This window comes from Macrosteles quadrilineatus, unplaced genomic scaffold, assembly GCF_028750875.1.
Source record: "Macrosteles quadrilineatus isolate MER2022 unplaced genomic scaffold, UCM_ALF_1.0 Scaffold_345__1_contigs__length_91340, whole genome shotgun sequence".
NCBI lineage: Eukaryota > Metazoa > Arthropoda > Insecta > Hemiptera > Cicadellidae > Macrosteles > Macrosteles quadrilineatus.
Genome location: NW_026542938.1, coordinates 13,350 through 40,901, shown reverse-complemented (window position 1 = coordinate 40,901; position 27,552 = coordinate 13,350). Strand labels below are relative to the sequence as shown.

The following is a 27,552-nucleotide window of genomic DNA, read 5'->3' as shown; positions in this document are numbered from 1 at the left end:
AACGTTTATAAATAAACTTTACATTTGTACACTATCAGCAAAAGAATAATTATAATAATTAATTATATTCTCAATCACGTGAGAGGTATTATCAATTCTGAAGTCAGGGAAACAAACTCTGTATTATATTTAGCATCTTTCTATTAATTTTATCATTTATAATACATGATTTTTCAAATTTTTGTTTTACAAAGAAATGTACTTTCACGACTACTGATAAAGATTGCCCCCTTGAGTTTTCGTGGACAGTCACAATTTACTTCCTTTTGCGCTTTCTAGGGCTGGGATGTGGTCGGAAAGCTTTTACCACTTCCTACTGGAAGGCTGCTTTGTCCTATAGGGTGCTGAGGTGTACCCCGTGGGCGTGTACTTCTTCCACTAGTACTGGGCTTCGATGGGGGCTGAGATGGGCTCGGCCGCTCTGTGGCTGGTTCTAAACGACTACCATTTGAAAACAAATAAAATTATTAGTTCACGTAACGTAGCTAAAAAAAAATAGCTGTACGCCTACAAGAGAGAGATGGAAAATAGCTGTATACCTACAAGAGAGAGAGAGATAAAAAATAGCTGTACACCTAAAAGAGAGAGAGCAAAAAAATAGCTGTACACCTACAAGAGAGAGAAATAAAAAAATAGCTGTACACGTACAAGAGAGAGAGATAAAGAATAGCTGCACACCTACAAGAGAGACAGATAAAAAATGTTGTTCCTATTTTTACAGACGGTTCGATTTAAAAGTAGATTGTTAAATCCATGCGCTATAGAGATGGAAGAACTCTTAAATTACCAAAAATACTATACGCTGCCTGCCAAAGGTTTGCAGAGCATTATACACGTTTTAAAATAAGCTAGGACTTTCCTACTTATAGGAATACATGTTGTGTACTGTTATGTAATATGTATTTAAACGTTGACGCAAGGTATTGTCGCAAGGTAGTGTCTGTTTTACCTTTGATATAAAAAAAAATATATTTAAAAGCAAGTTTAAATAATCAAACCGACATGCGTAAGTACTTATATTTTTATAATTACCGAATAAGTGGTTGAGCCTCAATATATTGGGGTTATATATGAGGGGTTATTTGAACATTTAAAATAAACAAATGTTAAAAGTACCTTTACCTCATATACAGGGTGAGTTTTAAATGTCCCCCCCCCTAACCTGTTTCTAATTTTTTTCAAATATCAATCCCAGATCACTTCCAAACATTGTAGGGTAGTAAGTACTTCATTTTGACAAGGTGGTCATTTCTGGCCGCCATCTTGGATCCGCCATATTGGATGCAAAATATTTTTTTCAAACGGAAAGGTGGGGTTGTGACCCATTATTTTGAATTAGATTTTTACCCTGATTACAATGCCACAAACCGTTTCAAAAAATCAGGATGCATTCCAAAGTTATGAGGGCTTTTAAAAACTTTATTTTTAGCCAATTTTAACATTGTGCATTTACAAACTAAGGACCATAAGGTCCATAAATTCAAAATAGTGCTAGATAAAGATAAGTATACACTACCAGTCATTGTCGACTTATTTTCACTTGGTTATGACTGATGTATATTTTCGGCCGCCATCTCGGATCCGCCATTTTGAAACATGATAAATTATTTTAAATATGAAGGGGGTGTTGTGACCCATCATTTCAGATTACTTTATTTAAGCTGAACGCAATTCCATGATCCTTTTTTCATTTTCATATTTTGATTTTGAAATATTCACACTTTTAACCAAAAAAATTCAATATCTCATAAATAAAACTTGATAACAAAAAAATTATTGCGGCATTGAGTTTAGCTTAAAAAAGTCGTTCGAAATGATGGGTCACAATACACTCTTCATATTTAAAATAATAAATCACATTTCAAAACGGCAGATCCAAGATGGCGACCGAAAAAAATACATCAGTCATAACAAAGAGAAAATAGGTTTACAATAACTGGTGGTGTATACTTATCTTTATCTAGCACTATTTTGAGATTATGGTCTTAGTTTGTAAATGCACGACGTTAAAAAGTGGCTGAAAATAAAGTTTTAAAAAGCCCTCATAACTTTGGAATGAATCAAGATTTTTTTAAACAGTTTGTGGCATTGTAATCAGGGTAAAAATTTTATTCAAAATAATGGGTCACAACCCCACCTTTACATTTGAAAAAAATATTTTGCATCCAATATGGCGGATCCAAGATTGCGGCCGGAAATGACCACCTTGTCAAAATGAAGTACTTACTACCCAACAATGTTTGGAAGTGGTCTGCGATTGATATTCAAACAAATGTAGAAAAAAATTGAATAGAAAAAATACTCACCCTGTATAAGATTGGATATTAAGAAAAGGAGTGTAAAAAGAACTGTACATTAAGTGGTACCAGAAAATTTATAATGAATATACAGAGTGTTCTCAAAGAGCCATATAGTTATTTTTAAGTATAAGTAATTTTTAGAGGAAGACAAGTAGTTAGTGGTAACATTTTTAATACGAAACATCCAAAACTTTTTGGAACTGGAGTTTTTACAAAACAATTTCAAAATTTTTTTGTTATGAACAGTTTTACAGCATTTGGTGTATAACAGGCTTGTAAATTATGATTTAACAGCTAAACCTCCACGTGGAACACCCTTTATTTGATTATCCTGTCCACAATTTTAATACCCGATGGTTAAAGTATTATGATTTGATATTGATAATCATAATTTTAGTAAATAAGTCAAAATTTAGATAGTGCAGTGTTAGTATACAGGGTGTTGAACAAACCCCTTCAGGACTTGGGGATATGGATTTTGATACCAAACTAAAAAATCAATGTGAAGGTTCGTCAGAAAATGTTTATTTACCCAGATATTCACAATTTGTTTCTTGGGCACACACATTTTTATCTTTGGAGTAATTCGACCAATCTATATGACACTTGGTTTGTGTATGATAGTTGAAAATACCCATGTTAGGGAAAAAGTTAATTTGGTACATTTGAAAATTTTCAAATGGTGGTCATGTAAACTTTTATAAAAGAAATGGCTAGTTTTAAGAAACAAATTCAAAAATTACTTTTATTTTAAAAATAGTTGTTTAGCCTCCGGATTACTGTATTATACTTAAAATGGTTTACAATACCTGCATATAGTAATCCTTTGTTGCTGATTTAGGCAGCCTAAATCAGCAACAAAGGATTACTATATGTAGGTATTGTAAACCATTTTAAGAATACTTTTATATTTAGCATTTTAAATGTCTTATGAAACGACATCAAGATAAAAATATCGAATAGAAAATAACTTAAATACAACGGTTTTTGGTGTAAATAAGGCAAAGTTAGTCAGGTACTGAAACCGTTATTCAAAAACAGGGTTCTAGCAGGTAACCTAATACCACAATAACAGTTATTTGTTGACTACCCTGTTATGTTCACTAATACGTTATATAGCGCCCATCCCAAATCGGGGGTTGGGCTGCACCTGATTTTGCATTATTTTTTACTGAAAAACGTGACATTTGAGTTATTTGTCTGAAAGTACAAAATTACGTCAAGTGCAAATCGTAATAAATATTGCACTTATACTTTTTACTCACAAGACGGTAAATACACATAAAAGATTGTACGTGGTAATACATTTCGATTGGACACTGTAATCACCACCAAGCAAAGAAATATGTTTCCAATTCAATATGTTTTGAAAAACCGTAACGACATTTTTTAGTTCATATTCATGTTTATAGAAATTAGCTTTTGATAGTACGCGTGTAGAAGAAGTCTAAAGGTAAACCCCAAAGGAGTATTTGGTCTAATATAATCAAAAGTAATTCGTGAAGAATTCGTGTAAGGCATACCTCTTTTTTTCCCACGGTGATTTTTTAAAGTCAGGACTTGCCTTCAGTTCACTTTTATGGCCGAATACCTTCACTACTTTTCCGGGAGAAACTTGGTATTCGATTTGGTCACCATTTGCATTGATGTTACGCACAAATTCATCACAGCTATCGGTTGCAAATGCTTCCAAATATTCTTTATTACCTTGCTTGTATAACATCGCAATAACGTTGAATTCCACTGGTTCGGGTTTTTGATCAACGGTGATAGTAAAAGTGCTTCGGGGCAACAAACATGATAATCTGTTGGTTGAGGTAGTATATTCTGTTGAACGTATTACTTGATTCCCTTCATTGATGGACTGCAGGTTTTCTAACAAAACTGTGTCTGGAAAAAAATTTGAAAATCAATATGCCAATACTTAATAAGTAAATTTTACTGCTATTGTTAATCGAATCTGCATTTCCTTTTTTGTTTTAAATAGCCGTTCGAGAGCATTTTACAATTTAAATATACAATTTAGACTGAAATTATTAAAAAATAAACTAAATTAATTCTCTATGGGTTAATTCAATCCGTTTGAAGGTATGAGAAGTACAATATTGCACAGTAAAAAAGAATGAATTTTTGAAAACGTGGAACAAATAAAAATAAGAATTTATCACTGTCATGATAACGCGGCACTATCGAAATTAGGCAGAATAATCATGAAGATTTAAAAAAACCAAGACTATACAGTTGAACCTCTATAAGACGAATTTCAAGGGGTACGGGAAAAATTCGTACTATAGAGGTATTCTTAATAAAGAGGGTCGTTTTATCGAGGTTTAATGCTGATGTTATTCTTCTTATAGAGGTTTCTCCTCGCTCCAAGGTTTTTCCAAACAATGACTGAGGAAGGAGGAGGGATGGGTGGGGGTTTCATGTTGAGACAAGCTTCTGTTTGTTTTGAAAACTACGTACTATGGAGGTTAAGATTATGATAAATTCGTCTTATAGAGGCCACGTTCGTCTTGTAGAGGTTTTGTGCTAAGAATATTCGTTGTATAGAGGTTAATCAGTCCTAGCCCATGTCACAAACAAATTCGTCTTATGGAGGTTTTTAAATTAATTACTACGTTGTATAGAGGTGTTTTTAGCATTGACCTATATGAAAGTGTCAAGGGGATTAAAAAAAATTCGTCTTATCGAGGAATTCGTTTTATCGAGGTTCGTACAAACGAGGTTTAACTGCAAAGCTTCATAAACCTATATTTTTTTGTATCAATATGTTTTGTGTTTGATTGTGTTTGAGAAATATTGTGTAATTCTTCTATGAGCTGTTTTATGTTAAGCTGATGCATTTTCCACCTATTTAAACCTAAAAACTTGTTACATAAAATACTAGAAATATTGTTATAAATTGTTATCATTCAAGATCAAAACTGTAAAGTATTTGGTTTATTGCATGAATACGTTTGAGGGGAGAGTGTGCAAAAGAATTTTTTTTTTTAATTTATTAAAATATTTTATTCAATAATATTTTATATATATTTTAAATATTTAAATATATATTTTAAATATTTAAATATATATTATTTATATTTTAAATATTTTATTAAATATGATTTATATTTTCAGTGTGAATAATAATGCAATACACTCCTAAAGTGGATATCAGTTTGAATGCCGAGCAGTCGCATGCATAATTAGTGTAAGCTAAAATTATGCATAAAAAAAATATTTCAGATGGGAACAAAAGGTTTTATTGTATGTTTTTATGTTTTAGTCACAAATTAATAATAACAAAAAATAAAATGATAAATTTGAAAAAAAATATATTTCTCCCATTTTAAGCACCGCAATCTCCCCCCTGAAAAGTCAATGGGTTTAAGCTTCTCTAATCAAAGCGTAATAGTGTTCGATTATAAATACTTACTTGCAGCATTGCAAACAATCGGAAGGAGCTGAAAACACATAAACAGTTACCATATCTGTTGGGTTAGTCAAGCACATAACTTATACACCAAACCTCAATTTGAAAGATAATTACACTTACTGGACTTTGACTACAAAAACACAACATACAGCAATATGTTAGAAAATAACGGTGGGAATAAAAACAGCTGTCAATTAACGAAAGCTCTGGCAACATTAGAAGTATACCTTAACTGTCCCAGACATACCTTGGGATGATACTTTTGGTAAGGAGGTTCCCTACAACGCCATTTGTCACTACTCTAAATCAATAATTTATTTTCCTACGTGTTATATAAATAGTTCAGCAGTAATTTTTACACTTTTTAACAAGTTTAACTACATTCCATCGTTCATTTAATCCACAATCTCTAACTCATATATTTCACTTGTCTTAAGTGCCTACAATTAATTAACAAACCTTTGTTTAGTCAAAGCTATTTTTGCATGACGTCCTCGACCAGTATCTAAAAGCTTGAGAGGTAAAAATTTGAGAACACATTTGGGTAAAAATCAAAGTGATTAAAAAACACATCAAAAAGTTTCTTAAAAAAAACATAAGTTAAAGATAATTTGCATGAATTAATTCATGCTTAAGAGATATAGAAAGAAAAACACATAGAAAAACTATTTCATGCTCCTTGAAAAAACGAACAATTTAGTCAAAAAACTAAAGCAAGAATATAACAAAATGTTAGAATAGCAACGAAAACTTAAGTAATTAGAAGGACCGGCATTAAAAATCAATAGAAAAATAAATCAGAAGTCCCATAAGTTATGTCAAAACTGTTGGTCTGTAATATGTTGGTCACATAATCTCACTACAGGACTTCAAATTAGATTATAAAGTACGGTCCCTACTATGAAAAATCAGGATCGATCTTCAATTATATTACAAAGTGTTACGGAGAGAAGCGCAAAAAAATTAATGCACAAACAACACAATATAAAACAGAAAGTTGTAAAGAATCAAGGCTTGGAGAAACGAGAATGCAAAACATTCTCTTTTAAATTATAATCGTGAAAATTTAAAATAAATTTGAAACATTAATTTTTCATCAATTATTAGGAACAAGAGCTAAAGAGAACTGTATTAACCAATTATCATACCGATAACGAACATTCGATTAGGTTACATTATCAGAGGGTTAAATAATAATCTATACAGCCTTGTTTTATGGTACCTTGTAATTTAAATTCAGTTTTTAGTAAACTAATACCAACGGTTAAGTTTAATTCCTTTATTTGTAATATATTTTTTCTTGCTAATAAACTATTTATACTACATAAACAATTAATTGTAACTTACCAGTAAGAAAATTGTGCTCCAAACTGAAGCAGTCATTTCGAGAACCTGAAGAAGACTAAGAACACCCAAATTTATTTTGGTGAACTTTAGTTGAACACTTGTTGTGTGACTGACGTAAATATAACCCTTAATTGCTTGCATGGCACATCATACGATGATATTAATGGTGTTTTAATGTTTACCGATGATGTATATGTGCATTTAAAGCTAAAGACACAAATTATATACGTTATGTTAAAAAATATGGTGTGATGGAGGGAGCATGAAAAAACTGTGCAAAACTATTCATTAAATATTTTTAAAGCAGTTGATAAAAAATTCTAACATACATTTAGTAGATAACGATCATGTCGGTGACCATGTCACTTTTTTGGGCCCTTGTCAAAAGGGTTCAATATGGTATTGAGGTCATACAAAAATTTAACACGAACTAGACAAGACATACAAAATAAATATAGCTGTGGCCAACATGTAACCGACACTACAAGTAGCCCATACAATAAAGGACCAAATAGTGCTTTGTTGAAACTAATTAGTGAAAGGCTGATTTTCCATGGATGTTATTTGATCAAATAAAGAAGATTTTTTTTAAATCCCCGCTACTCTCCCTCTTGCTTTCCCCTTACTAACTTTTAAGTCAACAAGTGTAATGTTTTATTTTTCTTTATTTTATCAATATCTAAGAAACAAACAGAAATAATATTATTTTTATTTCTTAATTTCATTCTGAAAATATGTTCTATAAAATCATTATTTGTGCGAAATGGACACATTTGTGTAATATAAGTTTGAATTTAACTTTCTTTACTTTAAAGTTTCTAGAATCGTATATTTAGTGAATATTTTTTTATATAAACCAAGTTAGGAAAAAATTGTAAAACTTAGGTTGGCGTATTCATCAATCTTTAAAATATATGGGTTTTATACATTTTAATTGCAGCCAGTTGACAGAATCAGTCCAAAAACATGAGGTGGCGGGGGCAAGAGCGCTCGCGGTGCGTGATAGTGGGTATAGGCGTGGGTATGTATGTTGGCGAGTATAGTCGAGATGCAGCAAATACCTATTGTTGAAATTTGTTATTACACAGCTGGTTTAAATATGGCCAATATAGTTACTCGTTTATTGGTATGTAACTAATAAACCCCTTTTAATTTGTACCCTTTGACTGTAATTACCCCAGTCTTCCATAAACAGTACGCAAAATAGCTCATTACCGCTCTAGATCGGGAATGGATCATTCCCAATCGCTATTTAGCTGATTTCACAGTGGTCTTGAAACCAACCACTGCCGCGGATCCAAAAAAAGCAAACGCAAACATAACCTAGATGACATTTTATATACAACTTCATAGTTAATCTACTCTTTATGTTAAGTTAAATGTGGTGGTATAAAATATATTGTGTGTATTACGAGCTCAAGTCATTGCTTTCTTGAAACACACACACATTTTTTTATTTTATAAAAACAAGGTTACTAAAATATTAAGTTTAAAACATAATAAAAGACGTAAGACTGGTTGGACTAGTGCGCATGTTAAAGACCTTGAAATAATTGTCCCCAGCTGGAGGTAATTTATACGTGCGTCATAGCTGGCAGCTGCTAACAGAAGTGACATTATGTTACCTTGGAATTGAGATACATGAATCTAGTTTTGAAGCAATGCACTGTACTGTACTGGATGACAAAAGTCCGTTTTATATGGTATATGGTTAATTATGTTTAACGTTCAATTTGTTTGCCTTTGGTTGGTTAGTGTTTTTGGTTATATTTACTTTTTTATTTTGTTCGATCCTCCAGGCTAGGTCTAGCGGAGGTCGTGGCATTATCAGTTAGGATAAAATACATTGGTCATTAGCGGGATTTGAACCCATAAAATTGAAAACTGAAGCCCTACACTCTAACACTGGACCAACTTGCATTCCTTAGGTTAATATCATATAAACATATGTCCTTTATTACTTCAATTTCCGTCGGTCATTGTGTAAGTGTTTTGACCATAACTTCCCATAACCTCCACATAAGTTACAAACGTCAAACTTGGTACATGTATGATGGCTAATATTAACTATTTCTGAGCAAAGCATTAAGTTTTTACTTTGTATAATGTCAAATTGGTGGCCATTTTTATTTTTCAAACCATACTTTGTATGGTCGCCATTTTATAAGAAAGTATTAAAGAAAAGTATTAAAGTTACAGCAACCGTTCAAATATACATTAAAAAATATCTCTTAAATAACTGTTGGGACATCTGTGAACAGATGAAGATATAAAGCTGAAAGAAATAGACAGAGAACCGGTATTTGCAATGATAAACAATTATACAATTATAACTGATATTTAAGTGTATGACAGGATGAACTTGGGATTGTTCACGAACATACTCCGTTTTTCGTGTTATGACCATATACAAATTGTACATCTCTGTAAAGTGAATTAACCTTCCAACCTTTTTGACATTTGTAACTTTTTTATAAACCCTATGGTTTTTGAATTATTAAGCATTGAAAAGTAATAATGGATACCATTTTTAAATCATACAAAGAAGAAACTTGATGCTTTGCAAGGAAATAGTTAATATTAGCCATCATACATGTACCAAGTTTGAAGTTTGTACCTTAAGTGGTTTCAAGGTTATTGGAAGTTTTGTAAAAAATACATACACACTGACAGACGGAAAACAAAGCGACATAAGACATATGTTTGTAAGATATTTTTTGTTTGTTTTGACCTAAGGAACATACCCACGGAGTTAAGGGAAATACCCTGTAGATGCACAAAAAACCTTAACTTACAAATTATATTTTAACACATCGGTCCTGGGTATTACCATGAGACCTGCGGTAATAGCTTTTACGCCACACTACATTATTTTGACGAGCTTCCCACGCAAGGATTTAGTCCAGATAACAGCTGTTTGCCACCAGCTTATTCAAATGGGGTTTCATTGCGTACTACTGTACTGTAATGAGTTTTACCGGACACCAATCAGCTGATTATACTGTATTTAGGTGGCAATGAATGGTTATAAACAAAAACATAACCTCTCTTAGAGGTTATGACTAGTGATTTTTAGTCCTTTAGTTAGTGGAAATATATAAGGATTTGTTTGATATAAGGATTACTCGTATGGTAATCCCGTACTCGACTTCGTCTCGCACAGGAACAACCACACTCGTCCGGTAAACACTTATTTTCATGACTAGTAACGTAATATACTGTTCCCCCATATGGGAATTACGCTAGTAGAATACATTTTGGTTACATTGTTTTAGGGGCTAAACAATAAGTTTACGGTATAATAGTTATGATAAGTAGAGGGTGTGCTTATTTTCGTTTCCTATTTTTAATAAAGAATCGAACACAAACCATTTGTTTATATATGACTGTTTTTAATAATAGTTTACAAATCTTTGTTTAATATAGTTTGTTGAATATTATGTTGTAAATAATAATAAAGTTAGAATTTGAATTATAAACATCTTTGAATAATATAGAAACCAACTTTAATGTTAAAAAATAGTGTTTGATTTTTATAAAATTAAACCCCATTCACATTTACTAAAATAGCATTTTATTAACAAAATCTTTGAAATTTTTCATTAACGTTGACATAATTAACCAGTCAAATGTCCGCCTCTATACCTCCTACACCAGTTTATTTTCTCAAGGTTTTTTTAAGACATTTCGAAAAGTTTTGGGGGTTACCTAATCATAATGAGTACAATAAATTTACTTTTTCTTATAATGATGTTGTAAGGATATTTATCGTCCCATATTTTACAATTCATTTGCCTTACATACCCAAGCAGATTAAAACATACCCTATCAGAGAAGGCAATACTCTTAGAATTTAAAAATCAGCATTCACTTTATACTGTTCCGACACCAATTCTGCATAGATTCTTAACTTAATAATCTCAATGTTTTATTTCTTGGTTTAATTTTTTTATAGATTGATATGTCAATCCTAGTGAAAAATACACAAAAGGCCACCGTACGAATGGCCTAGAGTCTGAAAGACGATAAATTGTGAATTTTAGATCTTCAAAATCACTCAAGTATCAACATTCTTGGCTAACCGTACCACGCAATTATGCACAAGCCATTCTACCTCCTTCCAATGCTTCAAGTTCCTTTATTTTTTCAAAGAGGTGAATTGTTTGTTTAATAAGATGGATACATTAATTAACAATTCTCTTCTCTATAATTTCGATAAACATTTCTTTTGGATTTGTAATATATACAGGGTGTCCATAAAAAACGTTTCAGGACTTTGGGATATGGATCCCCATACTAGAAGGAAGAAAAAAGTTTATGGGAAGGTATGTCCGAAAATGCATATTTACCCAGATATCCGCCATTTTGTTTTTATACAAAAATATTTTTATATGTGAAGTTTTTTATTCGATGATTATGAAACTTGGTAAACATGGTACCATACACAAGGCCTATTATAGAAAAAATAATAAAGTTGTTCCGATTGTAAATTTCAAAATGGCGGCCGTTTGAATTTTTCTAACTTTATTAACTCGAAAACGGCTAATTTTATGAAAAAATGTCAAGGATACTTTTTTTAGCATTTTTAATTGCCTATCAAACAATACCAAGATCAAAAAGATCGGACAAAAGATAACTAAAATATTACGTTTTTTTTCTGTAAAAATAAGGCAAAGTTAGTCGGGGAACCCCTAATTTTTGCCTTATTTTTACAGAAAAAACGTAATATTTCAGTTATCTTTTGTCCGATCTTTTTGATCTTGGTATTGTTTGATAGGCAATTAAAAATGCAAAAAAAAGTATTCTTGACATTTTTTCATAGAATTAGCCGTTTTCGAGCTAATAAAGTTAGAAAAATTCAAACGGCCGCCATTTTGAAATTTACAATCGGAACAACTTTATTATTTTTTCTATATTAGGTCTTGTGTATGGTAACATGTTTGCCAAGTTTCATAATCATCGAATAAAAAACTTCACAGATAAAAATATTTTTGTATAAAAAACAAAATGGCGGATATCTGGGTAAATATGCATTTTCGGACATACCTTCCCATAAACTTTTTTCTTCCTTCTAGTATGGGGATCCATTTCCCAAAGTCCTGAAACGTTTTTTATGGACACCCTGTATACAAAAACTTTAAACAAATGTACACACTAAGCGATGTTTAAAAGTGTTGTGAAATAACTTTTGGTTTATTAAAAACATACGATAGTGACCAATTACTCCTATTGCCATTGTTACAAAAATAGGAAACTGAAATTGGATCACACTTTATAAAAGTAATAATAATAGTAGGTATAATTAATAAAGTGAACGGACTAAAATAATGATTGAAAATGTTTATTGTTTATTGCAACAGAGAGAGTGTAGAATTACAACCGAGAGTTATATGAAACATGTTAAAATTATCGCTGGATCGATTGGAGGGATGGAGTAATTCCATAGCCTTGAATAAAATTTAATTTAATATTTAGAGTACATATATACAAATATTTGTATTATTTACAAATAGTAGTACTTCCAATTTTATGTTAGTACATACGCTATTTAATCAATTTAAATAGATTTAAAGTATTTTCCATTAACCCTTAAATGTATATTTTTACAAACTGTAGATAACGAATGAGGACCTTCTTAGTTAGAAGCCCTGATTAATTCTTCTTCGCTTTTAGCCATCACTTTGTACCACCCTGGGGAGGCAATTTGCTCTTATAAAGATCTTCCAACCCTCCAACTGCTTCTGGTCTCTTGAATCAAAACACTTTTTATTGTGGAATTATAACAAAATATTACCCTAAATATCGAACAATATTTTCCAAGAAAGATTTATTTTTTGCGTATCGTTTGTATTTGCTTTGATGCATCGTGGTTGGAAATAGATGATTCACTCTTTCAAATTACAGGCCAAAAAAATAAACATGCACATTTTAATTCAAAATGGGTAGGGGGTGGGAAGAGTAGTATATATATAACAAATTCCTTATAAAAATGTAAAAATTCTCAAAGGAGGTATAATTTAAAACGTGCAAATACTCAAACTATATACATGTCAAAAATAGTAAGGCTTAAATAAAACATTAACTTCGTAGTTGGACATATAAGCTATGACACTTTGAAATAGGAATAATATTTAAATGGGTAACTTGCATTGTTGTTGAGAAGTTTTAATTATATGAAATATACAATAATCTAACCTAACGAAAATCAACTGTTTAAACACGATTTTAAAATTACAACATTTGAAAATGCTTGAATAGAAAACAAGACGATTGAAAGTCAAATAATGTGCTTGAGGTGGGTAATATGGTAAACGGCCTGGAGGGAAAATATTTAAAATCCAAAGAGATGTTGTATAACAAAGTGTTACATTTGTTGGACTTAGTCTTCTGTGAAAGAAGAATTCATCATTGAGATGTTTATAAAAATCTCTTGGTTGTGTTTTCATCGTAATCTTTGAAAAATGTTTAACTTTTTAAAATCTTAAAATCATCATTGGATTATAATTTAAAACTAATCATACAGTTTGTTTCATTTTTGTATATGGTGAAATTGATTTGACTTGATTTGTAAGCTAAATATTTTAAATCGTTAGTAAATCCATAAAAAAGGTTTATTTTCTGTTAGGTAAAAATGATATTATTTTTAACCAATGTAAATGTTATATCCCTTGCTGTTCAGTATGTAAATAATTAAAACAAGCATGTGCTTTAGTTTTAGAAATAGTTAGTTAACACCGTCTAGTTTTTTTTATGATTGTAAAAGTGTTCTGCGTAACTTTCATTTCTTTAAAATAGATATACAAAATATTAAACGACACTTTCATAGTTTTTATTTAACATAACATGATGTTATGTTTACGTGTATTAATCTTCCCGCATGCGAAAAATAATGACACAAATTGAAATCTATTTCATTAGCTTCCGAGCTGTGATATAACTAGTATTCTTGTTTTCTGTGAAATAAAACAAATTCTTTGGTAAACATTTAACCTTAACCTCTTTTTTCTACCCAACTTGACCTGACTGGTTGTGTAAAATAGCAACGTTGAAGTTTTTATTGACATATATGTTACATCACAAACCCCCCCCCCCCCCAAAAAAAAACAAAAACGTTGAGCTATAAAAACTTAAAGCGTACAAAAGGGGATTTTATAAATTTATACATTAGTATCTTTAATACCATAAAAAAAAACAATAAAAAAAATAAGGAACCGGAAGTTAATTTTTCTTAAAAGTTTAAATTTCTTAATTGCTTATTAGTTTTCCATTGGTCTTATTTACTTGGATTCAGTAAAATGTACAAGGGTTCCGTTTACCGTCATAAATAATATTTAAAAATTCATCATAGTAAAAATATATTATATAGTCCCTACTCATGGAAGACAGCAAATGCCTAACAAGCCTTAGTTGTGTGTGAAGATATTCGGCCTATAATCGCAGTTAAATGCCTTTGTCGACGACATATTAAATACGTGCCTCTCCAGCCTGAGGGATTTAATGTCCTTTTGACTCTTTCCTTCTGCAGGCATTTTTTACAAATAGCTTTACAGTATAGTTATAGCAAAATAAAAATGTTTTCATGAAAAAAATTACCATAAGTTTTATGCGTGTAAATAAAGTTTTACTTTAATTTTAACCTAAATATTTTGTGTATGAAGGTGAATGCGTACTTGCCCATCGGGTAGGACATTATTATAATTGCACAAAAGTCTACAGACAGTGTATTGTTGTTACGTTACATGGTTAACATATTTTTTTGTAAAACCACAGTCATGATAGTGCAAAAAGTCGGTTATGAAAAAAAATTCTTCACTATCGGATAAAAAACTATCTCTTAGACCTTATGTATAGGATCTTTCTATTTTTTGCAATTATATTGTGATTATTTTATACTCAAACTGTTAAACAATACTTTACGATTTTTAATGGACAATGTTTACTTAATTGATGTATTGTGAATATCTTATTTAAATCAACATGCAAATTTACAACTACGTCACCGTATGGTTTGTAAAATTGCCAATAAGTGTGGGGGCCAAAAACTGGAGTCACTTCTCTTATAAAATATTTTTGTACACACTATTATGAAAAAATACACAATGATTGCATTATATTTTCTTACATTTTCCTTGTATGATGTGACTTACTAGGCAAATGTTTTGTACAGAAGTTTTGCTAGTATAAAAATGCATGTTAAAGTAAATATTTTTTTTTACAATATTGTCTGGGTATTGTTTATTTTATGTTGATATTGTATGCATATTTTTTGGGAATAGTATTTATAATTTAAGGATATGATCGTAAGAATATTTGTGTTGTTATAACAGATGTGATTCAATACCAATTTAGTAACTGTTTCTCATTTTGCAGTTACATATTCATTATACATCTGGCATGTTACAATCCAAAAATAAATAATAAGTATTTATTCATCAAACTCTAAACATCTATGAATATATTTTTTTTTGGTATGGTTAAGTAGGTATATTATACCCTTAGTTGTAGAAAGAGATATGGAAGACCTTAACTAGACTACTAAAAATATGTTCAATGAAGTATAAAAACTAATTCGATTCTAATCATTGTTGTTTTTCATATCGTGTATGTACTGATTATCACCCGAATCGCATTTAGAAATTTCTTTATAAATATTTCATACTAAACTAAATAATTAAAATAAATCTGTATTTTTTAGATTTACTTTCTGCAAGACACGCATGTAAATAGTTTAAATTTAGTGAATCATAAGAAATTATTCCGATAACAAATCCCAAAGTCGTTCAATATTCGATGACCTCTTATCTAGTATTGATAACATGACATCTTATCGAGTACTTTATCATTCAGTTTGGATTTGTTTAGCAGTGAGTAGTAACGGTAATATGTAACTTTCTATCACTTAGTTGTTTATAAATAAAGCGCCTTTAGTGTCTAAAACAGTATGCTTTCATTTAAATTGAATTTCTTCAAGAGTTTACATAGTGTATTTAACAATGCGTGGACAAGGTTTCACTCTCTTCAAGAAAAACTAAGCTGTTACCTGGAGGAATTTCGTTACAGACGTAAGTGATATGTGTAAATATACATTTTTTTATAATAAAATAACATGTTTTTAAGGAAGTTAAGTTAAACATAATATAGTTAAGGATTGCATTTAACGTTAGATACAGGTGTTAGGTATTGTGTTTGTAGGCTATACAAAAGCAAAATAACAGTTACGTAAATTTATAACTGAATTTGATTTGACTTTTTTATGACTTTACATTACTATTTCCATTAAAACCACAATTATGAAAAAATGTTTACATAGTATAATTACTTTAGGAAAATTTTAATTGTAAACTCTGTTTATAACTAATTTAGTTTTGTAAACATATATTGAACTTGGACTTTTAAAATTCTTCAAAAATAAGAGAGGAGTGGTGTTCACAAACAAAAATCTTTAAGTTTTGTATTCAGGATTGACGATCAGCTCATTGTGTAATTTGTTTATATTCAGCCAACAACAAGGAAGCACTAAGTAATCACGTGTCCTAATACTGTTAATAATCTGTTTTAGGATGCAACTATTACTAAAAGTCCTTCTGTTTTGTAAATAACTCCTTCTTCGTCAGGAATGCACTGTAGTTTTTTAGGCATATGGGGGGCCCAAGTAATTATGTTACATAAATTGGTTAAACAAGGCGTCTACATAAAAAGAGCATCAGACTGACTCAGGAGGAGTATTATTTACAAGAAATCACCTTAACATATTAAATATATGGATTTATTATAACTAAAGGTCATCCAGTGGGCAAAAGTTTTACCAAAAACCGGTTATGTACATACTTCTGTATTTTCACACCACGCTGCAATAAAACATTTGATTGGAATTTCTAGCATTTTTTATTATTTTATGTTCATATTTAAATGTTAATTCGTCACCAGAATGACAACCCAAAAGGCCCATTTTAACTTTACAAACATGTGTATGCATTTTTTTTTTGTTTTTTAACCTATTTTAATTTATAAACAGTTTCTGAATATCTACAGGAAAATATCTTTCTAACAGTATGCATAGGTTTTCTCTGTGATGCACATAAGCTGAGAAAAAAGGTTTTCAAGAATTATACTTGCCATTTATATATGATTTTTCTATGTAAATTCCTTTACTTCAGGTATGTGCCGGGTCGGAGGAGACAGATACAAGCACGGGGAGGTTTGGGTGGATGGAGGCCAATGGAGGGTCTGCAACCCTGGAGGGCAAGTGGGCGTCTACCATCAACCCTTCAGCTTCACAGATAAATGGAGGGGGACGTTATCCTACATCTATGGATCTGTCAAGAGTCTTCAGAGGAATGAACCAATAAATCAGCTGACAGTTTTGTGACAAATCGTTAACTAAAATAGTTAAGAAATTGTTTTGCGTGTTACTTGATAAGGAGTACTTGGTAACAAACTCACCAACTAGTGTTCTGTAGGAGTAAAGAGTTAAATCACAAAAAAATAGAATATACTAATTCATTTGTTGGATTTTTTTAAATGTTCACAAAATGTACATATTTCTTAAATCCATTTGTATACAAATATTATATTTTCCATAAATTGATTTGTAATATTGCCATCTAACTATATTGCATTAAACTATATTAAAAACAGATCGATTGATATATGCTAGGTTTATCTGATTTTTTTAATACAATCCAATAATTACGTACCGTTGTCTAACATTGGGCAATTGACAAGAAAAAAATGTTTACCTATTGGTTCATATAAAATATTTTATTAATTATTTTTACTTTACGATAACGCACTTCTTCTAACACTAGTTAACATGATTTGCAAAACCAGGATTGCTGTAATGTTCTTAACTTTATTTGTTTAAACGTTTGTAGTATTTTTTTAGTTTTAAGTTATTAATATTGTGTGTTTTATGCCATTTCATTTGACCGAACACTTGAATGTACTGACGACCTGTTTTTTTATTATGCTTTTATTTTTATAACCTAAATATATATCACATACGTTACACCTAAGGGAAAGATGGTGTAGCAACCTATGTTTTCACATTGAAAGCATACAGATGTTTTCAAGTAGAATGTTTTAAAACAATAGAACTTTATGGCTAAGCCTATAGAGACGAAATTGGTAGGTATTAAATAATTCATTATGTACAGAAATGTTGTTTGAATAATAAAAAATCCTTGTCTCATTCCTGAAGAGAAACTTAAAACATGAAGTCATTTACAAATGTTGTGGTTATGTACAAAACATCGAATTTTACTATTAAATACCTAACTTATTTTACAAACATTATATACATATGCTGATTTTTATACATTATTATTTATCATACCTTTTTCACGTTCCTGTAAATCACATATTCACCAACACTTGGCAGTATATCTATTTATTACATGAAGCTCTTTTATTAATCTTTAATAGTTACGAATTAATTTTTTTCAAGAAATTTTCATCTTACTATACAAATAAATAATAAATTTTATTTTATGCACTGCTAATATAGGGTATTTTATGAGGCAGCTTAATCCAACCCAAGGTACATTTTGGAATAATACATGTTTAAGTTTTATCTTTAACAAAAAAGGAGTAGTAGGTTATGGACGCAATTTTTCAATGCAAGGATTAATTAATGACACGTATTTTTTAATGGAACTGTTGGTAAATCTACCAATACAGTTTACGCTAACAAGTTGAACTTGACAGCCAAGACAACAGAGTAACTGTAGCTAGATTATACACTTGACAAGTACAAGTGTTTACATTTGAAACATGACTATCCAAGTTTGCTGTGATCTTAAATAAAACCCAGTTGATCGGGTTAACCCAACTGTAAGTATTATACTATTTCACTACTAGATGAAGAAGAATTATGCATTCTATTGTTTAAAACGTTTAAATAATAAAAAGGTGGTTTCGTCCATACACACATAGCCATATGTCTAAATATATTAACAAACATTCGGTATTTTTCCAAAGATCAATGAAACCCTACTTCTCATTCCTGCAGTAAATCTCGGTCCGAATGGTCTTTGCTGAACTTAGGGTAAAATTAATTGTCTTAAACATTTTCTGTGAACCTGTTCCGGTGATATATTTGTTTTTTGTCGTTAAAAATGAGTAAGTTATTCGTATGAACACACTATACTAGATTTCTCAATCGGCTCATCGACAAAAATATGCCTTAAAAATATATACATATTGATGTTTACTTTTCAATAATTTAAAATATACAATCTACCATTAATGATCAAGCAGTCCCAATCCTAGCTATTATTCATAAGAAAAAATAATAGATAGGCCTAAATGTACACTTAATTAGTAACAATGTTTAACTACTCACAAAAGAATAAAAAGTTACAACTATATTTCCTCAAGCAAAATATATCCTATGTAGCAAAATCATAAGTTTCTAATCACCTTAGAAATATTACACTCTGCACTACATTGTAAATTTCTTTACAAATAATACCCTGTCTACTGTAATACTATTCCTTTGAATTACCTTTTCAACTACTCTTACTGCTGAACTTGGTAAAAAAATTGCAAATGATGAGTATGAAATATGACAACGACTTAGAACTGAATTATAAAGTTGTTTCAAAGAGTGACATAATGGATGTTGAAACTTGTAACTGGCTTTCACTTCCTCTCCAAACATATTTTATACCACAAGCCTTACCTCGTTTGTAAGAAATGAATCTTCAACATGACATTTAATGTCTTAGCGTTGACCATTTGTATGAATGATGAATGATGACGGATTTTATTAATACATGTGTTTATAACAAAAACAAAAAGTGTTTGCTGGTAAGTAGTACTGTCAAGAAAGTCGTTCGGTACTTAAACATTATTTTTAGTTCCTCACTAGGTAGCAAGATGCTATTTAGCCCTGAATCGGAAGTTTACCAGTGTAAGAGTGATATGGAACGATTATGCAAACTAGTATCGCTTTCATCGTTGTTTTAAAACGTTAAAGATTTTTAGTAATTTTCTCTTCGCAAAAATAGGAGAGGTCTATGTGTTTTTATTGCTATCTATGATAACGCTCATTTATTTATTTTTTCTGGATTTACCACACATCCCCGTATAGGGAGGGGCTTAATCAGTAGAATTTTAACGAATTTCCACTTAAAAAAATATACTTTACGGTCTTTGTTGTCTTTAGGTCTTTTCTGGGACGGTAAACGTTCAGAATTTCTTTGCAATATAATAATTTCCAAAGCTCTTAAGTATTTATATTGTCAAATACCGTGTAGCACCTGTAATATCAATTAGGACTTCCGGAATAAAAGTTTAAATAAATTCAAAGTTTTAAGTTTTAAGTTTAAATTATAAAGTTTAAATTGTTAGCTGTCCTCGTTACAAGCAAAGGTTTGACGTCTTCAGGTAAGCTATCTCGAAGGTCAGATAACTTCAATAGCATACTATGCTGTTGACTAGGACATGTTATACTCCATTCCTAGATGAACAATTTTCGTTTTTGAGAGCCAAGCCCACTCTGGTAATATGAAAAGAACAGATTAATATATTTGTCTCAGTATTCACTCCATTTTATGTGTAGTGAAAGGAGAGACCTTGACGACTGGTGACGACAAAAAGGATTTTAATCATGTTAAGAACGTGAATCAGCTACTTGATTATGAGCACGCTTCACTTTTGATTGAAATTAAAGTATTAAGAACTCTATCTACAAAAATCGATCATGGATGCTGGGTATCAGAGCCATCCTCACTACATCCATCTCTTGGTTTTAAGTGAGAACACTCATCTAAACACGAAAAAAATACTTGCATTGAGACTAAATTTTTCCCCGGGTATACAAATTCAAACGTCCAAAATATTAAAATGGTAGAAGATCCATTCTTTGTGGTGCTTGAAGAACCCATTGAAATTGTTCTAGAGCTACCCTATCTTTGAACTATCCCAATAAAAGCTGACGAAGTCATACGGTAACAGAACGAGTTCATGAGAAAATTAACGTCAAACCATACAAGACCAAGTACATCTAGCCATTTCCTCAAGCTCCCCTTATTTCTGAACATCCAATGGCAGAAAGTGCAACCAAGACTCCCAAAAATTAAGGTTGTATAAAAATTAAGTGCCACTTTAAAGAGTCACATGTTCTACAGACGACTTAAGCTAAAGTGTGTGTTATCGTTTTACAGACTTAGCATTGTTTAATGATAAGGCTTTGTCATTTGATAAGCAGCAGGTGTTAGTTTATCACTGTGACAGACAGAGTTGTGTTTTGATGTGTAGATGTTTGGATGTTGCATGGTGTTGCTTTTATTCGGAACTTCATGTTGTCCTTATAGGATTCCATGAACACTTTGAAATGTAAGTTTTTAATTGAACTTATGTTAGCTATTTCATTTCTTAGGGATTTACAGATATTAGTATATATAGTTAGGGGTATAATTAATACAGTAAGATTTAATTGGTTTGTACTTTTAATAGTTACTAAACATATACCGACTAAAATAATATTTGGGAAATTATGTTATGAAAACACTTACAGGTCGAAACAAGAGTTAAATTACTTTATAAATGAAAATTTTTTTTAACAGCCAGAAAGGAGAAGTTAACCATGAAAAATTCTGTAAAATCTCAAAATGAAACCTTATTTTTACTTAACTTGTTTCAGTTAACACTGCAGATTTCAATTTAAAATCCATAGCTGCATTTAAAACTATACAGTTTAAGTTTTTTATCAAAGAAAAGTATTTGTTTTTCGTAGTTAATGAAAAAATACAGTTATTGTTAAAACAATAACAAAATCCGACTTAAAACAAACTGTTTGCTTAAACTTATCATTGATTACGTGTGATATGATGCACTAGAGACTAGTGTCACATAAATACAAGTGATTCCAATGCAAATTAAAAAAGCAAATTGTTAATTCAAAATAACAAAACAGCCAAAAATTAATCAATGCAAATTTACAATTAGGCCTAAATAGTTCCCAGACCAGACATTTTTTAAGTAATGGAACGGATGTTACCTCTTTCTATTTGGATTCAGATCAATAATAATGTATTTTGCAAGTGCTTCATGGAATCAAGAACTATAAAGGTTATTGCATTAGCAAGAGGTATTATCGTTACATTTGTCAGTTAAACTTACGTGTTAAATGGTGGGTGCTATATATTCACTTAAGGGGATTTATAAAATATAATATTAGTAGGATTTCTTATGAGACATAAAATTAACATAATATATCACTATGGTATTTTCTAATTTTATTTTTTCTCGGTTGACAAATTAAATGAAGATTCTACGTAAAGAGAGTACACAGTATCAACAAAACTATGCAGACCCTCTCACATTAGCCTTTAATTACTAGTGATTTCAGTAAGTAACCTTACTACAAAAAAATAGAAACAGTTAATGGGTAGTTAATAGAGTAACCACAACTTTTATGGTGAATTGTAAACAAAATCAATAGCCTTTTAACCGTTATTTTGAAAGAATTGCAGGTTTTGTAACTTTGTTTACTGTAAAGTTAATGCTACCATGCTAAAAATGAATGCTGATCAAAATATTTCGAGAAATATTTGTACAAATAAGATTTTTCCAAGGTAGTAGACCTATGGGAAAGTCACCACAGTATTGAAATTCAAAAGTCATAGAAATCCTATAGGATAGAATCCACATACAACTACTATAGACTACATCCTGTCTATAGCATAAAATAGGCGAACAATTCTATAATTTCTTTATAAACCTAATAACTTTAAAAAAACATCAAGGAACTAGTTTGATGGAAATAAAGTCAGTCAAATACACTGAAGTTAAGATGACATCGGGTAAGTAATATTCAATGCATTACAAACGAATAAAAGCCTTTACAGTAGCAAACATTTAAAATATGCAATTTCTGAAGATAAAATACATTTATTGTATATAATAAATATAAATGTATTTGTTTAGGATGGAAGTGAATGTTGATAGAAATTTCTGCTTCCAATATCGATTGAGAACAGGCTGTTTTGTCATCGGTTGGTTTGATATTGTAAGTAGTATGTGTATTAACTTCAAAAGCTTTTGCATTATAATTACCATGGCAATTTTTTTATATTTTATACTTTCCAATTTTGTATGTGAGATGGTCTTAGAAGGTAGGTAGTAGAACAGGGAGCTTCTGTTCGTCAGATCCCACTCTCAAGTTTTGCCAAACACAAAATGTCTTTCAACTCTGCAAACTTATGGGCCTTCACAAGAAGTAACTCGTCAAGCAGATCAAAAATATAAGTTTAGTTCAAGCAGTGTAACGCTTGTAATCTGTTAAATCATAACTAATTTATGCAAATAATATACTAGCAAAGCAATATTTTAAAGTTTAACATAGTTGAACTAAAATGGTTTTTCAAAAGTTTTTGCAATCTACTAATGATATCTAACTATATACTTATGACTAGCCGCTGTACCCATACTTAGAAACGGAAAAAATCTGTTTCTTAATCATTGACATAGATTTAAAATTAAAATGCTATGTAAATTAAATTAGGATTCTATGACAAGGTTTTAGCTTAAATAATCCTACCACATAGTGGTGTAAAATATATTTAGTTTCTTCGGATAAACTGTCTGAAATTGTGTTATGAGCATTTTTCAGTTCTTCTTGTTTAGATTGAAATGTCAAAGCAAAATGTAAACGCAATTTTTTTAAGAATGTTTTCTCTTTCTGTAATGGAGACCAATCAATTAACTTTTGAAAACATCACCTGAAAACTTTGCACATCCGGGGCGAAGCTCGAGTGGAACTCAAGGGAGTGACCAGGCCTATCACGCAACTAGATAATACAGACTATCTTTGTGGTGAATTTTTGTTATATTGGTTTAGTGTTTTAGTCATGACAGCCTCTTAAACAGACAGACACGACTTCAATTTTATAATGGTATAGATACATATTTATTATATAGAATATGTAGATCGATTAGACATTATAGAACTAATTTTTTAGTTGAAACAAATATAATAATTAATTCCTTTTAAATATGAATGCTCATGAGGTTAACATGAAAACTCTAGATCCACTAGGATGGAGTCCGAAAGTAAGTTCAGTTTTCATGTTTAATGCCTAATGAAATAGTGTACAAAATGTTTAGTCTCCTAGGTAAACAAGAAGTAGGAGAATTATTACTAGTGATGAGTGAGTGAGTGAGTGAGTCAGTCAGTCAGTTGGTCAGCAAGAGCTTTGGCTTTTATAGATAACAGTCTGATACGTAGCAAATAAATTTCCTTTACAATTCTTATAAACCAAACATTTACTACATTGTCATTGTATGTTTTCAGATATATGGTCATGCTATGGTGTTGGTCTATCTTGGTTCGATGTATACAGGATACTTCCAAGCTAGTGGTAAGGATGTTAAATACCCCCACTACAGAACCTGCAGACTAAGGGAATTTGCATTTGCCTGATAGGATTTACACTAGATCATCTCCTTAAAAATATCAAATTTTTATTCCCTATTTAAGTAGCATTAGTTTAACAAGTACCGTACTTAGGTTTGCTGCAACAGCGAGGGTAGAAGTGCTTTTTTATGTTAATAGTTTAAAAATAAATAAATACATTTTCTAAATTTGATTAAAATATGTTCATAAACAAGCAAACTACAAAAGTTTACTTATTCTCCACTAGAATAACAAGTGAATTTAAAATTTTCAATTATTTGTAATTTTTTCCATAACTATAAGGCATATAACAACGCTTCAATATACTAAATTATTTGGTTTTTTTAGCTCTACAAAATGGTTTGGAAAGAAATTGAAAATTTTTGTTTAAGGTTTAAAATTAGGAAAAGCCAATTTTTACCTCATTTTTCTCCATTTTACCTCATTAACCCATTGTTCCCATACTGATCATACTGATTGTGATCATGCTGGTTTGCGAACTCGTTAGAATAAAATGTAGGTTTACGCATGTGTATAAAATTTTATTAAAGTTGGGTCATTTTTTTATATATGCATTCGATGTTTTTTTGGGCTCAAGGGACCTCAAAACGAGAAGGGAAATCGGTCCTGGGTCCAGGTTTTACCATGAGTAATAGCTAATTCCCGATATGGGAAATTCTCTAAAAGTGACGTTTCTCTTGATTTTCTTTGTAACTTTATATCCTAGCCCGTCAACCTGAAAGCTCCAATATTCGAGAAATAACCTCGTCCTTAAAATACGTTTCCCCTAATTTAAAATACATTTTACATAGTTTTACTATTACCTATTCAAAAAAAATAGTTCATTAGTGTTTGGTATTATTTGTTTTTATAAATTGCTTCTTATAAATTGCTTTAATGGCTTTTCGATGTGTATATTCTAGGTGTCTACAAAACTGCGTTATGGCTGGATTTTACATTCACAATTGTTCAACTTCTTGAAGGAGCTGTACTGGTTTACGGAATCAAGTATGTGAGTAGTTCTTTAAAAAAATCTTACGTTCCTACCCTTTTATTTAAGCAAATTAAAATATGAAAGTTTTCAAAAATGTTTGATTGGTCTGAAAATAGAGTTATGTATTTACTTTAAATGTACTGTATGAATGTGTTTGTTATAGGTAAAGCATAGTTGTAGATCTTTTATGAGTATCTTTTTCACAGTATAACCCTTTTGATATTTTTTCACAGAAGACCGTTGGTCTCGTTCTGCTGAGCGCTGGAGTAGGGGTGGTACTGATATTATCTGATGTGGTAGGGGATGTGCTACTTGCCTTCAGCTTCCCTTCTGTATCAACTACTGTCCAAGTATTCGCTGCAGTAGTTCTTCTCATCTTCATCGGTATGTATAAGGATTAAATATTATGCTAAAGTAGGATATTGTATTTGCAAAATGAGTGGGAGTTTTCCTGAAAAATGTTTACTCATCACGGTTGGTATAAAAGAATAATGTATATTTATTTGAACTCTTTTAGCCCATGCCCCTTGGACGACTTCGGTTTTGAAGGAGGACTCTTGAGAGTAAATGTCGATAACCAATCTAAAAAATGATAATTTGTTAATTCCTACCTATTACTATTCTAAAATTTACTTTGCCACTCACGTTTAGACGAATTCATGAATTGTATTGTGCCAATGAAGGAATTTAAGTCGATTGTTAGTAAATAATGGTAAATAATTGGTACATGTATTATTCTAATCGTGTTCATATTCGTTTAAAGAAACAAATACCAAATTGTTATTCCTGACTACATCCTCTACCCAATGTGAAGCACGTATACAGTGAGTATAGCATTTGTTTTAGGTTTTCATTTACTCGCAATGAAATGTGTTTTAGGTATCCGAGCATACATGACATTCTGTGTGTACAACTACTATCTGCAACTTAAGGAAGAGCTTGATTTGAAGAGAAAACTTCATAGCTCCGTTCCAGACATTATTTCAATTTTTATGAGGTAATGTCAGGCATGATTGTATCACATTATAAGAAAATACATATATTTATTTGTTTTTAAGATGTTTGTTTATTTATTTTTTGTGTAGAAGGAAACCCATTGATCATTACTGAAAACTGACGGGTTGAAATCATATGTTGTAGTTAGTTATGAATTTAGGGTCAAAACATTTTAAAACCAAATACACACCCAGTGTGGTTTATCAAAAATAAAAGTACTTGGGTACCAAACAATACATCAATTTAATATATATCTTCAATATTGTGTGGACTTGATAGCATTATTTAATCTATTTGCATGGAATAACTTACCTCATGTAACTTACCCATGTGGGAGTTAAAAGATACAGCTATACATAATTGCTGACGATATTTATAAAATACTTCTTTGTGTAATCGTTAGCATCGTTTTTAAGGACGTTTGAGGAATTTAATGAATATATTTCTGATCTCGTTTTAAACTAAAACAGAGTATCCACATTTCTATTCATTTTTTGTCATTTAAATGTTGAATTTTTTGCGGTTCAAAACATTGGACAAATAATAACTATTGCCAAAAATTGTAAAAGAATTAGTACATATTACGTCATTAGATTCATAAACTTAAAAAATGTTTCAGTATTAGGGTCGGTATTATTATGTATTTTACGGATTCTTCATTGTTCCCTCTTGTACATTGATCAAAACTTAGTATTAAAGGTAGAGACATTTCGAAAAAATATTCAGGGGAAATAAGTAAACATTTTGAATTGAATTCCTTGATAAAAACAACACTTGTTTTATATTCATTGTTTACTAACTATTTAAACTACAAATTTTATAACATGCATATGCGATATTCTCAATGATTTACAGACGGTTCTCATGGGATGTCTAAAACCAATTGCAATGCTGTTTCGTTCACGTTCCACTGAAACCATTTATGCGTGAAATTAACAACGTCAATTGCAAACTTTGATTTCCAACTAAAGTAGTTATATCTTCTACCACAATAGTAATGCTTAACCTACAAGTGATTTTTCTATATCAACCAGTAATTATATACAATAATTAAACAATTAAAAGTCGCGTGTGTTTGTGTGTGTTTTTTTTT

At 30.7% G+C, this 27,552-nt stretch overlaps 3 protein-coding genes across 4 annotated transcripts; 2 read left to right on the top strand and 1 right to left on the bottom strand.

Moving 5' to 3' along the window:
* Nucleotides 1-249: 249 nt before the first annotated feature.
* LOC128982449 (uncharacterized) lies at nt 250-7,122 on the bottom strand. Its single transcript, XM_054401408.1, has 4 exons — nt 7,069-7,122; nt 5,722-5,749; nt 3,824-4,190; nt 250-441 (listed from the first exon to the last, which is right to left on the bottom strand). The coding sequence occupies exons 1-4, from the start codon at nt 7,102-7,104 to the stop codon at nt 276-278; spliced, it is 597 nt and encodes a 198-aa protein (XP_054257383.1). The 5' UTR covers nt 7,105-7,122; the 3' UTR covers nt 250-275.
* Nucleotides 7,123-15,935: 8,813 nt separating this feature from the next.
* On the top strand, nt 15,936-17,461 carry LOC128982450 (uncharacterized). Its single transcript, XM_054401409.1, has 2 exons — nt 15,936-16,130; nt 17,226-17,461. The coding sequence occupies exons 1-2, from the start codon at nt 16,010-16,012 to the stop codon at nt 17,435-17,437; spliced, it is 333 nt and encodes a 110-aa protein (XP_054257384.1). The 5' UTR covers nt 15,936-16,009; the 3' UTR covers nt 17,438-17,461.
* A 3,852-nt stretch (nt 17,462-21,313) lies between these two features.
* Nucleotides 21,314-26,491, top strand: LOC128982452 (uncharacterized). Of its 2 annotated transcripts, none has more exons than XM_054401412.1 (6): nt 21,314-21,408; nt 23,002-23,083; nt 24,368-24,434; nt 25,393-25,481; nt 25,697-25,847; nt 26,343-26,491. In XM_054401412.1, the coding sequence occupies exons 1-6, from the start codon at nt 21,323-21,325 to the stop codon at nt 26,462-26,464; spliced, it is 597 nt and encodes a 198-aa protein (XP_054257387.1). In that variant the 5' UTR covers nt 21,314-21,322; the 3' UTR covers nt 26,465-26,491. The 2 variants fall into 2 exon arrangements, with proteins under 2 accessions (XP_054257387.1, XP_054257388.1); XM_054401413.1 differs by lacking the exon at nt 21,314-21,408 and adding an exon at nt 22,340-22,422.
* Nucleotides 26,492-27,552: the final 1,061 nt, after the last annotated feature.

Bases quoted from the DNA above. Each gene is read 5' to 3' on its own strand.
- LOC128982452 (XM_054401412.1), top strand. From the start codon at position 21,323: ATGTGTAGATGTTTGGATGTTGCATGGTGTTGCTTTTATTCGGAACTT. The intron at 21,409-23,001 runs GTAAGTTTTTAA...GTATTTGTTTAG, and splicing joins TTCCATGAACACTTTGAAAT to GATGGAAGTGAATGTTGATA. The intron at 25,848-26,342 runs GTATGTATAAGG...AATGTGTTTTAG, and splicing joins AGTTCTTCTCATCTTCATCG to GTATCCGAGCATACATGACA.
- LOC128982449 (XM_054401408.1), bottom strand. From the start codon at position 7,104: ATGACTGCTTCAGTTTGGAGCACAATTTTCTTACTG. The intron at 5,750-7,068 runs GTAAGTTACAAT...ATGTGTTTTCAG, and splicing joins GGAGCACAATTTTCTTACTG to CTCCTTCCGATTGTTTGCAA. The intron at 442-3,823 runs GTATGCCTTACA...TTCAAATGGTAG, and splicing joins TCACCGTGGGAAAAAAAGAG to TCGTTTAGAACCAGCCACAG.
- LOC128982450 (XM_054401409.1), top strand. From the start codon at position 16,010: ATGCTTTCATTTAAATTGAATTTCTTCAAGAGTTTACATAGTGTATTT. The intron at 16,131-17,225 runs GTAAGTGATATG...CCTTTACTTCAG, and splicing joins GGAGGAATTTCGTTACAGAC to GTATGTGCCGGGTCGGAGGA.